Genomic DNA, 13,543 nt, shown 5'->3' with positions numbered 1-13,543 from the left:
TTATCATTAATATCACAAATATGAGGATCATAATGTCAAAGCCTAGAAAACTTAGCTGCAACAAAGAATTGCCCAAATCCAAACTAATGTTCAAACAAAGATATTTTATTTCTCACTAAATCATAGTATATTTTAAATAAGACTCAAGATACTAAAATAGGCTAACTACTTTTATTAATACAAATGTAATCAGTGATTAAATAATTCCTGGAAAGAGACAAACTATTATTTTCAGGACAAATTAAAGAAAAGTTTAAAAAGAATTTTAAACTAAACTTCTCTAGCAATCAAAGGCTAAAAGAATTCTGATAAGAAGAAAACCAAGATCAGCCCATCCAAACCCCCTTTTATAAACGAGGTCCAAAGAAATGAGGAAACTAGATCAAGGACACAATTAGTTACTAGCAGGGCTGAAATTAGAAAATTGTGGACCTTCCCATGACAACTCTTCTATTTTCTCTAGTATAGGTTGCACTTGCCTTTCTTTAGAAATCGAGGTTTTCTTAAATCTACGAATAGTGACTGAAACTTCTTGCAACAAATCACAGCCTCGAAGGTTTTCAGATTTTCTTGAGGAACCACCAGTCTCACTCTTTGTAGTAGATGACTTTTCCTAATCACATAGAAAAAGAATCAGAAATATGTGAAAAATAATTGTTACCTATACACATGGTGAAAAAAAAAAAAATGTAATGGGTTTATAATTTTAAACTTCTATCTTAATTTAAAGCTCTAAACATTTTAATTCCTTATTCACTTCAGTAACATTAAGTAATATATAATTATTAATACATAAGTATTAAAGGAATAATTGCCTGAGCAAATGTCTAGGATAAAACATAAACATAAAAGAACAAGAGAATCCATCACGTGAAGCAGTTATTAAGCACTTTCTATATTACAGGCATTCTTTTAAGTAGGTCAGTTACATAGAAGAGTTAAAAACAAGACCCTGTCCTCAAAGAGCTTACATTATAATGGAACACACACACACACACACACACACACACAATGTATACAAAAGGAATGCTAGATAGGTTGTGATTAGAGTACACCAGCAGGTAGGAGAAATGAGGAAAATTGTTATGTAAAGAATAGCACTTAATTATAGCTTTGAATTCAAGAGACAGCTGACAAAATAGCACAGTTCAAATATAAGAGGAAAGGCAATGCAAATGCATGATAACCAAAGCTGGAATACTGTTTCTGCAAACAAGCAAAGAGGCTGCTATGAAAGAACAGAATAGAAAGAGGGTGGGAGTTGGAGGTAGAGGAAGAAAAAGGAGGGAAGAGAAAAAATTTAAATGTCAAACAAAGACATTTATATTTGCTTCTAGAGGTACCAGGTAGCCATAGAATTTTACTCAACAGAGGAGTGACCTGAAAGAACTCAGCATAATAATCATTTATACAAACTTAAAAATGAACCATTATATGTACAATGGTAAAAATGAACTAATCATATGGACACTAATAGCATATTTAATAATTCAAATATCTAAGTTAAAGGAGTTTACTTTTCACAAGAAACTAAAAATTTATAACTGAAGATACCTAAAAAAGCACTTGAGGTTATGCCTCTAGAAATAGCTATTAAGGAACAGAAATGGACAAAAAGGAGGATATACATTAAGATTTCTTTTGAGAATTATATTTTTCTTTTATTTTAGGTTTTTTGCAAGGCAAACGGGGTTAAGTGGCTTGCCCAAGGACACACAGCTAGGTAATTATTAAATGTCTGAGACCAGATTTGAACCCAGGTGCTCCTGACTCCAGGGCCGGTGCTTTATCCACTACACCACTTAGCCACCCCTAAGATTTCTTATAAATAAAAACTCCTCACACGGAGAGAAAAGGACTACTGGTTTATTATAAAACTTAATCAAAACAATTTTTTTTAATAAAGTCCAAAAAGAAAGGATTATAAAATACACTGTAACAGATTCCAGCACAGTGATTTTTTTTTTCCTCCTAAACTGCATTAACATGGCTTCAGATACTGAAAAATACTGTTACATGATTGATATCAATGATATTTTCCATTTGGGGAAAAGATACAGAAGAGGGGTATATGATATTCTCAAGGGCAAAGAAAGAAATTTCAAAATAACATATCCTGATTCACAAATACTCTTCTTCCAGTACTATTTTTCATTCAAGTTTAATAAACCTGAGCTCGAATTTAAAATTATGCTCTTTCTTACCTTGCCCGCTGCAACTTTTGCCAGTAGTGAAGCAAGTGAATGACCCTTGTTAGTTTGAGGTTTTAGTGATGGTATTCTTACTACAGGGCGTATGCTACCATTACAAATATCTTCTGTTCCTCTGTCATTCACTGCTTTGACATGAATTAAAAAGGAACGATATTTTCCTCCTGCCATGCCTAGAAAAAATAAAAAATAAATGAAGCCAATAGCTTTAAAACCTTGGATTATGTCACTTTAATTTTAATATACTCACTGTCTCTAACACTATGTATTCTGGAAATAAAAATCAAATATAAATATATGTATTCAAAGGAAGAGTGCTTTGAGGTCAAGAAAAAAGTGAAAACAGCGAGATTGGGGGGGGGGGGAACAAGTGACTATTCCATTATCATAAAATGAACAAGTTAACATATGTGAACGTAATAGAACATTTATTAAACTCTAACAAGTGGCGATTGTAAGGAATTCAAAGAAACAGAGGAAGGCTAATAGAAAATGATTCAGAAGAAAGCGAGCAAAAACAAGAAAACAGTATCTACAAAAACAGACAAATACTGATCCAGGAGAAAATGAAATATACTCTCCTCATTAAAAGTTAGGCAGGGATAAGATCCTGCATATGCCAGACATAATTTGCCTTTTAATTTTAATTAAATGATTGTATTTGTCACAAAAGATGGATTATTGGTGAAAAGTGGGAAGATATATAAGGAAATGATTGTGGCATGAAGAAAGTATACACACATCCTTTTGTAGTCTTCCTAGATTTTAATCAGTTCCAAATAATTTTTGTGCTCAATGCTCTAAGGCATAATTTTAAGTATCAAACTTCTATTACTTCTTTAGTCCTAATATTTCTATCATTCCCTGGAGGTTGTAGGCCCTTTCATTCATTTTGCTCCTCCAAAGGAATTTGGTTATTTTGCATGCATCATAAAAATATGACATCAGTACTTTGTTGATATACCATTAAATCTATAAATAAAGGAAGCATAAATTTTTTAAAATTATATTAACACAAGTTTGTATTAGTAAACTATTAGTTAACTATTCTGAATCAGACTTCTTTCTGTTATTCCCCTGCTACAGTTAAGTATTTAATTATTTTTATTTCTGAAAGAAATAAGCTAAAACAATATAGGGTTTGATAAACCTAAGAACATAAATTAGGAAAGAACTTGTTGACAGAAATTAGGCTTTGACATACATTACTGCTTTAAGACCAAAATCAACATGTGACTACTTTAAAAAATACAGGAATAGTAAATGTTCAAGGGGTTGTGGTAAGACAGGCATTGGAGTTGTAAACTGGCCCAACTATTAGTGGTATAAAAGAAGAGAAAATATTGGTTCAAGTGTTTTTGAAAGAATTTTGGAATTACGGTAAGAAAGTTAATAAAATGTGTAGATGCTTTGACCCAGAGATCATACTCTAAGGTATATAACCTAATATAATGAAAGAACAAAAGAAATGATCAGTTTATGGTAAAATATGTATAGTGCAGCAGCTTTTGTAGTAGAAAATGCACCAGACCATCAAACATATATATCTGATAGCCATATTGGAACCCAACATTCAACATACCCAAAAATCAGCATCTATCTATAAAACTATTACCTCTATCCAGATTTACAATCTTTATTCATGGCAAAATTCCATTCAGGCAGTCTTGAAATTAAGGTCATGTTTTACTCTTTCTGGATCAGGCCCATATCCAATTTTCAAATCCAGGCCATTCTACCTTTTCAAAATCTTCGTTTGGCATGTAAATGTAAAGCTCTTCAAAGAACTGATTCATCGATATCAAAATCTCTCCCTACTTTGGATTTACTTTCACACTCTGATTACCTTTTATCTAGACTTAGAATTCCAACTTTGATTCTACCCCATAAATGACAGGTATGTAAATTTTCCTAAATAGTTCTACAGATGCAAGTTTGACATTCAACTAAACAATGAAGAGTTATCTACCTCCTACTAGAAAAGTTTCCAAATTCTTCACTCAAATTTCAACATACTCCACAAGGTTCTAAACTTTATTTCCAATTATATCTCATAACCTCTTCCCTCATATGATCTGTACATTCAGACCCACTATTTGACCATTCTGAAAACTCATTCCTTTATTGTTTCATTATATTCAATTCTTTTCTAGTACCTATAACCAATTCCATTCTCAGCTCTACCCATTCAAATTCCACTGTGAGTTCAGGTACTATACACTCAAAAAAACCTTCCAGGAGCATACATCCACCTAATAAAACAACAATAAAAATAATCTGTCCCTCCAAATTCAAAAAATATTTTGCAACTCTCTCTACTTTTCACAATGGATTTTGTATTATGAATTATTATGTGTAAGTACTTGAAAACAAGAATAATTTCTGTTTGTAGCTCCAACATAACAGGAACACAATTTAAAATATAGTAAGTATGCAAGCTAAGAGATTATATTTTGATTTTTTCCCAAAGAAACAAAATTAAAACGAACCTTAACTAGATGATTTTTTTGTTCCACAAAATGTCCAATCTTGCAAGTATAAGGTATACAACTAAATGTTGTTTTGTAAAATTAAAAATAAACAATGACTCTTCAAAGCATTAGGCAGATCTTTATAAAGAAGCTTTAAAAGGACTGAAACAAAACTTAAACAAGGATAAGAATTTGTGGGATATCTGTGATTTACCACAAAGAAGTAATTACCCCCAACTAGAAGAAAACACAAATCACTAAAGATTTAGAAAACAAATTAATTTACCTTTAACAAGCTTAGGACTGGTTAATGTCAGCATCCCAGCATGTCCTGATAAATCAAGGCCACTAGCCAACCACACAGGCCCACATAAAATGTCTTCTTTATGCTCTTCTAAAAAAGGACATAATCTAAGACCTTAAATGAGAAGATTTTTTTTTCTTTTAAACAATGATGGAAATAAAAAAATTATTGTATAGAATGTAACAATACTATTGTTTTACTTACAATATGATTACTTATAAGAAGTAAAATATAAAATGTAATGAATTATAATAAAAAATACTGGACATAGCAATGAATGAAAAATCATTGATCAAGTAATAAAAACATATTGTACAACTCCTTTCCACTGAAAAATCAAATATTCTTTTAGCTTAAGTTTGGGAAGAGTTCTACAGTATTGCAACAAGGCTAAATCTATCAACTTTCCACAAAGAGAAGATAAAAAAAATTAAAGCTAGTCATAGTATATTCTTAGTTTTTAAATTTACATTTTAAAATTATACATGAAAACAAAGTATTATTCTGTGCAAATGTAGGAAACATGGCAGTTTTAATTCTAACTTCACATTTATGCACAAGAACTGTCCAATTCAACTTACACTGTGATTCTTCTACATCCATGTGCTGCATTTCTTCATTGAGTTCAACCAGAGAAGGCTTCCCATTTTGTTCCACTTCAATATTAAGAGCTGGAGATAAAGGAAAGGTGATCTGCCTATCTACTGCTGTTTCTAGAGAATAGAAATATGAGCAGACTTAATTTTAAACCAAAATTTCTTTAATTCTAATACTTTCTGTTCAAAGTGAATTGTCATTCCTTCTGTATTTCTATTCCCTCTAGGTAAATTTTTTCATCCTTTCAGTCTCCTCCAGCAGTGTTCCCCCAAAACACCTCAAATATCAGTCTCTCCCTATTATCTCCATCCTTGGTGCCTAAAATCATGTTCAGACTTTCATCATCTTAAAACAATCTTCACTTGACATCATCTATGCAAAAATATTAATAAATTCACCTTGCAATTTCCCCTTTGTCTAATCTATGACATATTTCTATCTTCATGACTTAACTGCATCTGTTCACTTCCAAGCAATAAGAAGACACTGAAATTTTTTGAGCAAGAGTGATATATATGGTCAGATCTATGCTTTAGGCACATCAAGAGATGGATTTTAGAGATACTGGAGGCAGGGGAACATATGAGAAAGCTGTTGCAGTATTAAGTGTCTACTACATACCAAGCATTATGCTAAGAACTAGGGATAGATACTAAAATAAGCAGGAAAAAAAAAACACCCCATACCTTCTATTCTCAGGAAGTTCATTATATAATGGGGGAAGACGAAACATAAGCAACTATATACAAATAAGACATAAACAGGATAAATTAAAGAAAATCTTGAAGAGCAGGTATTAAGATGAAAAAAGTTATGGGAAAGGTTTCTTCTAGCAGAAAGCAAAGTTGATGGTTTTTCCTCAAACTACTTTCTTCCTGATCTCTCTGAAGCAAATGACAGTTTTTTTATTTTCTCTCTCCTTCTCCTTATTCTTTCTCCTCAGTTCTACACTTACCTAAATTTCATTTCTCTGATAAAACGTCAACTTTATCATGATCTATTTATTAACTGCAGTTATAATATAAAAAAGCTATGTCCTGGACTGTTCATTATCTAAATTCTGTATTATCAGCAACACCTGTGCTTTCAACTTTTATGTTTCTGGCTAGAGCTATTTATCTCTAGAGTTCCAATCGGATATCACTGCCTGCCTATCCAGCAGTTTGAAAAAGATGTCTCATAAGCCACTCCAAACCAACTGATAAAAAAAGAGAACTCATCTGTATATAAACAATCTTATCATTCTTCTAAATATCCCGATTTTTGCTAAGGACACTCAATGTCTTTTGGGTTACATACATAGACAACTTGAGAGTCATCCTAACTCCTCATTCTCTCTTATCCCATATATATATAGGAATAGTTAGCAAGATCTGTGAATTCTTTCTCCATGCACCTCATATCTCTTCCCCACCTAACACCACTAACATCACAAGGACTCCATCATAGTTCAGGACCTCATTTCTTCTTGCTTGAGTTTATACAATTGCTTCTAAATTGGTCTTGCTGAATCCAATCACTGCCCTTTATAATCTATTCTTCAACTAGCTGTCAAAATAATATTGCTATATTAAACATCTGTATCCTACACAATTAAATTCATTGGTTTCATCATAGTCCTTGTAGGAAATAAAAATTTCTGGGTTTGGCATTTGAAATGCCTCACAAACTGCTTCCAACTTATAAATTACTTCACTCCATGCAAACTGAAGCAGAGTCACTCATGCCTTTTTGTCTACACCTTTATAGTAATTGTCTGCATGCCAAGATCACAATCCCTCTCTGTCTGTTAGTTTCTTTTTTTGGTAGAATTGTCATTAATTGTCATTAAATTTATTACCTTGGCCTAATCATGAGCAACTGACATTTTTCCAATGGTTCAGATATGACTTTATTTAGTTCTACTGTTTTGTAATTGTGCTCAAATAGTTAATGGGTTTGATCAGAATGTATATTCCCAAGCATTTTATTTTATTTCTCTTATTTTTTAAAAATGTTTTCCAAATACAGGCAAGGATAGTTTTCAACAATAATCCTTTTGCAAGTTTTTGAGTTATACATTTTTCTACCACCCTCTTTCCCCACTCTCCCCATGGCAGCGAACAATTCAATACAGGTTGTATCTGAACAATTGTTTTCTAACATAGTCCCATATTAATCATGTTATAAAAAAAGAATAAGAACTAAGGAGGAAAAACACCCTCATAGTTCTTGCAAAGTTCAGATTAAAAATCATCTTCTAAAGAAAACCCAGTAAATAGTATCAGCTCAAAACTCCCAATCACCTTATAGTTATATGTATTAACTTCACATATAGAATAAAATTTACTTGAAGGCAAGGATTATTTCATTATTCACTTTGTAACCACTGGATATAACATAGGACTTGGCACAAAGGAAGGGAACTTGACAAGAGGATGATTAACTGAAGGCTTGTTTTGCTTAATTTAGCATTTTCAAGAAAGTAACTAATGGTCATCCATGTAAGGGAAAATTTCAGTTTACAAAAATGTAAATTAAACAGATTAAGAAATGACTCTGTTTGGTACAAATTCATTCCTGAAACTCACAACCTAACCCTTTGAGGAATTAGTGCTCTCCAAGGTTACCTTAATTTTTAACCACCATGCATACATTTTAATTTGTACTTTTATATTAATAATATATATGTGCTTATTCTCTTCACCAATAGAATGTAAACTCAATGCTAGCAGAGTCCATATTGTTCTTTATTTTTATAAAGAATAATTGTTCTCATAATATTCTCAATATTCTTTTTTCACTTGTTACACATCTCAGTAAGTAAAAGCTCATTAAGTCATTGGAATAGTATGTTTTAAAATTTTCATAAAAAAAGATTGATAAAAATGAAGTCACTCTGATTGAACAATTCAATTCAGATGACAACATAATCTACTTAAATAGAGATCTAGTGCTAGTTTTGAAATTACGTTTTCAAAACTGTCCCGCAAAAGTTTTTTTTAGTAATATTAATAACTAAAACTGATAAGAATTTAACTTTTGCAAGGTACATTCATCATAATAATTTTAGAAAAGATGTAGAGGGGCAGCTAGGTAGTGCAGTGGATAGAGCACTGGCCTTGGAGTCAGGAGTACCTGAGTTCAAATGCGGCCTCAGACACTTAATAATTACCTAGCCGTGTGGCCTTGGGCAAGCCACTTAACCCCATTGCCTTGAAAAAACTAAAAAAAAAAGGATATAGAACAATTAATAAATCTATTTCATTTATGAGGAAACTGTGAGGACCAGAGAAGTTAATTGATCCATTTGAGATCACATTTCCAATGCTAGCATAAGAAGTGAAACTCATCTCTTGCTTACCTTTAAATCCAGTATTTTATTCACTATGCCAAAATGAACTAGAATTTATATAATGTTAAATTTTAAAAAGCACTTTCCTTAAAGCAATTAATATGAGAAAGAAATATAGCCAACTATCCCCATTTTAAGACAGCTAGGAGCACAGTGGATAGAGTAGCAGCCCTGGAGTCAGTAGGACTTGAGGTTAAATCCAGCCTCAGGCACTTAATTGACTAGCTGTGTAACCTTGGGCAAGTCAATCTTAAACCTATTGCCTTAAATAAATAAAAAAAATTTAAAAAGCTACTCTAAATTTAAATTGAATTTAAAAAGTTAAATTTCTAATAACTTTAAATATTATATCCATATATATTTTAAATCATGAACTGAAGTATATTATCAGTAAAACTAAAATGATTCCTATGTTAAACAATAAGTTTCAGAAAAAGAATAGGAAGAGGAGAGGGGGAATGAGAACCAAACACTGGTCAAGAATAAAAAAAAATTCCCTGAAGTCATATTCATCCCCCCCCCCAAAAAACATACAATATTAAATTTCCTTCAAGACATAAATGTTGCTCCTTTCTTACCACTGACTTTTCCTAAGCCTGGAGCTTTGTTTTTCAGTAACGTCACTTGTATCTGTGGTATGTTGGTAATATTTGAATTCAAAACAAATTTAAAGTCCACATGCCCAACCATACAAGCTTTAGGCAAAACAAGTTCAAACACATGTTCATCCCAGCTGTTGCTATAAAAGAACAACAAGAACAAAAAAGACAAATTACAACTAGAAATTTTGATGCAGCCATGTCATTATCATGCCATTTTATAACTTTTTAATTTCTTAGCAGTATATTAAGTTTAAACAAGTAAAACTAGTAGGTGACATTAGTCCTAAAAAAAGTAATCTATCCCAAAAGAAGAAAATATGCATATGTGTATAAATATTTAAAATCGTTTTTTCCTTAGTAGTAGAAAAGGAAACTAAGAGAAACTGCTCAACTGAGGAATAGCTAAACAATAAATGGAATATTATTGCTCCATTAAAAAATTACAAAAAGAAACAATTTCAGAGATTCCTGGGAAGTTTAAATCAATATTCAATGAAGGGAGCAAAATCATAGGAACAATTCACACAATGTAAACAAACATACACGCACACACACACAAAATCAACTTTGAAAGACTCAAGAAGTCTCACTGGAATATGCTTCCATAGTTCCAATAACAAAGTATGCTATCAACTTCCTAAAAGAGAAGTAAAGATGTAAGATGTTGACTGAAACATACATTTCTTGAAATGAACTATGGAGAAATTTATTTTCCTTAACTATGTATGTTTCGCCTTTCTATTCTTCTTAATAGGGACTTAGGACTAAGGTGTTGCAAGTCTGAACAAAGGCAATAATAGGGATAGTGTTAAAAAACATTAAAAGAGCAAAGGCCAAAAGGGATACAGACAAAACAGCTTTGAAATAGACTCATAAACTTAGAAAAGAAAAACAATTTCTAAACTACAGATTCTACAAACACCATAAAAAAAACTTATTTTATTTGGTGTTTCTTAATATTTTCAGAATAATTTTTTAATTGTAGGGAAAATGTGATTTAACCTCAAAGATTCATAATTTTTTTAGAATCTTTTAGATTTCATTAGAATCTTTTTTTTAGGTTTTTAGAATCTTCTAACAATCTAAGATAGAGGGAATGTTGGAATGCTAACTCCAAGATACTATTTTTCTAAAATGTGATGACACTACTGAAAATACAAAATAAAGAACTGAAGAAGAGGAAGATGAGGAGTAATACAGAAAATTATAGTTTTTATTATTAGCTTATTATTACAGTGCTTTAAAGTTTACAAAGTTCTTTGATTAAAACACTCCTAAGAGGTACGTAGTCCAAATAAGTGTTATTTCAACTTTATAAGTGAGGGAGTGACTTAATTCACAATCACACCCCTAGTAACTGTTCAAATAAGAATTTGAAAAGAGGTCTTCTAACTCCAAAACCTCTAAAAAACTCTAAAAGCTAAGTGGCACTAGCATAAAACTGAATATTTAATATAACAAATACAGTAATGATCTAAAAATATTTTACCTATCAGTTTGCAGTTTCCAAGTTCGAGTGTGCTGAGCAGCATCTCCATGGTGCTGCTGATGCAAATGCTGAGGGTGCCGTCGTTGCTGCTGTTCCTGCTGAACTTCCACCCAGCAGGGAGGAACAGTGGCAGAAAATCTTGGTGTTAAGGTCTCAAAGCGCGTTAGTTCCACTAATGATGTCATAGTTTCAAGAGTAAATGGCTGGTCCACCAGAAGATCAACTCCTGAATAGAGGATGATAAGGAATAGGGAAAGGAGAAGACAGTAAACATGTTTCTTGTACTCACAATCACAACACTTGTCAATTTACTAAGAAAAGTATGTGAAAATGTGTTTACATAATTAGGCAAATATCCTTTATTAAGTATGCTCCATAAGCTTAAAAATATTGGTCTAGGGACAGAGCTAAAATTAAGAAATGGCCATTACCTGCTCTCTAGGAGCTTTGTTATACTGAAACAAATGGAATAATCTTGAGGAACGACATTAAAGAAGTACTGACTAAACAAGATAAAGTCTTATGAAGAAAATAATGATAGGTCTATACTGCTACGCCTGCTCTAACTAATGATAGAAAAATTTTGACCGGGCTCTATTAGCCTAAAAACTGACTTCCAGGTCCTAAAATTTATAAATTATAGAGTTTTTTACTAGAAGGTATGTTAATCATAGCTTTATATCTAAAGAGTTCAAAAGGAATTAATTCCCTGCCCTAAATTTTCATAGAACTCTTTTTTTTATACTCTTTTGTGTTGGAAGTTAACATTCTACCTTCAATCATAATATCTTTATTCATCCTACCTCACCTACAAGTCTATGAATTTCTGAGGCAGTAATGACTGCTTTTCCTTATTCATTTTTTATATTACCAGTGAATATGGCACAGTGCTTCACTAGATACTCAATAAAAATATTTGGTGAAAGAATGGATGACCACCATCAAAATAAATATATTAATATTTGTTGGTAATATTTTCAATCACTCAGTGACTTAAAATATATACAGAAATGAATTTCATGTCTCACAAAACAGTAAAAATATTTTTCTCCTCTGAATAGTGACATTTTTGAATGTACAGAAAGCAAATAAACACAAGTGTTCTTGTTTCAGTTTCTGAAGATAAATACAGAGAAAACTTTAGAAAATTTAATACAGGGAACTTTTATGCAAAAATTCCTTCATTTCTCATCAATTTATTAGGATGTGTTTTAAAATTTGATCAAGCCTTAAAGGGAAGTGATAAATTTATTTCTGACTAATTATTGTATAAGATTTACATGTTAGTCTACTCTGTGTGAAAGCATCCTTGTGGACTTATAATTTTTTCCATTTTTTTAAAACAAAATTTTTTACTGCCTATTTGATATTATAATTATTATCAATAAAGTAAAAGTACAATAAACTTTCAGCTTTCAATTTAAATTAATGAAGGAAAGTAGAGTTGTTTAAAAAATGAAATGACAGATTATAAAAATCATATCTGGATGAAATTTATTTTAGATATAGCCTAGAAAAAACTTTCTTTCAAAAAGTCTCATTTATTATAACTAAACTACTAATTTAACTTTAATATCTAGGAATCTAGTTTATTTTACATATCACATTTATCTTCTCCAAATTGAATCTAAGAAAAAGAATTTGAAGGCAAGAATTAAAAGCCCAAAACAATTAAAATAAAAAACATACCTGTACTCCTTTAACTTATTTCTACATCTCCTATTCACTTTGCTAACCTCTTGAAAACTAACCCCATCACTAAACAAAAATACTCTAAGATTTCAAAGGTCCCATTGAAAGCTAAATTAAGTAGACAATGACCTTATCTTATTTGGATTTTTTTTGGCCCCCTCCTCCCAACCCAGCTTTTGATACACACAAAAGAATATAACTTCCTTAAATTCAGATGGAGTTTTTCTTTTTTTCTTTTAACATCTAACACAGGGCCTTGCACATAGCAGGGGCTTAATGAATCAATGAGTCAATGAATTAAAGAATTTTAATTGGTAAGACCATCTAATATAAGCCATAGTATGGAAACTCCCTAATTTCCTCATTTAGCCCTAGTTCCACCAATTCAATTATGAAAATATTTCACATTCACCATGAAGCTAAATAAATCAACTCGCTTTTTAATTTTCCCCATAGCAATAAAATAACATGGACTTCAAAAGACTTAGTTATTCTCTTCAAAGGGATAAAAACTGAACATAATTGCTATCAAGTGAAAATGGAGGGAAGAAAAAACTTTCTCACAAATTTCACTTAAAATCAAATGCCGGGGTGGCTAGGTGGCGCAGTGAATAGAGCACCAGCCTTGGAGTCAGGAGTACCTGGGTTCAAATCCGAACTCAGACACTTAATAATTACCTAGCCATGTGGCCTTGGGCCACTTAACCCCATTGCCTTGAAAAATCTAAAAAAAAAAAAAAAAAAAAAATCTAAAATCAAATGCCACACGAAGTAGCAAGATAGGAAAAGTTATCAGTGCAAAGAATCAACAATTCACAAACTATCCAAGAATTAGAATATAAAT

General features: G+C 31.6%; 1 protein-coding gene across 6 annotated transcripts in view; it reads right to left on the bottom strand.

The window, feature by feature from the left end:
• Nucleotides 1–13,543, bottom strand: part of BIRC6 (baculoviral IAP repeat containing 6) — a 309,262-nt gene that overhangs the window by 199,291 nt on the left and 96,428 nt on the right. For 5 of the 6 annotated variants that reach the window (XR_012473425.1, XM_074209682.1, XM_074209679.1 and 2 more), the window contains exons 12-17: nucleotides 11,008–11,233; nucleotides 9,495–9,655; nucleotides 5,567–5,656; nucleotides 4,968–5,099; nucleotides 2,205–2,383; nucleotides 480–613 (exon numbers count right to left, since the gene is read on the bottom strand). Coding sequence is in view for 5 of the 6 variants with exons in the window: in XM_074209682.1 (XP_074065783.1) it covers nucleotides 480–613; nucleotides 2,205–2,383; nucleotides 4,968–5,099; nucleotides 5,567–5,656; nucleotides 9,495–9,655; nucleotides 11,008–11,233 (922 nt within the window). In the remaining variant the exon portion in view is untranslated. Of the gene's footprint in view, nucleotides 1–479; nucleotides 614–2,204; nucleotides 2,384–4,967; nucleotides 5,100–5,566; nucleotides 5,699–9,494; nucleotides 9,656–11,007; nucleotides 11,234–13,543 lie in introns of all 6 variants that reach the window. The other variant, XM_074209678.1, reaches the window with a different exon arrangement.

Source organism: Macrotis lagotis, chromosome 1 (assembly GCF_037893015.1).
Source record: "Macrotis lagotis isolate mMagLag1 chromosome 1, bilby.v1.9.chrom.fasta, whole genome shotgun sequence".
Classification (NCBI taxonomy): Eukaryota; Metazoa; Chordata; class Mammalia; order Peramelemorphia; family Peramelidae; genus Macrotis; species Macrotis lagotis.
The sequence above is the reverse complement of the archived record's forward strand: the minus strand, read 5'-3'. Positions and strand labels throughout refer to the sequence as shown.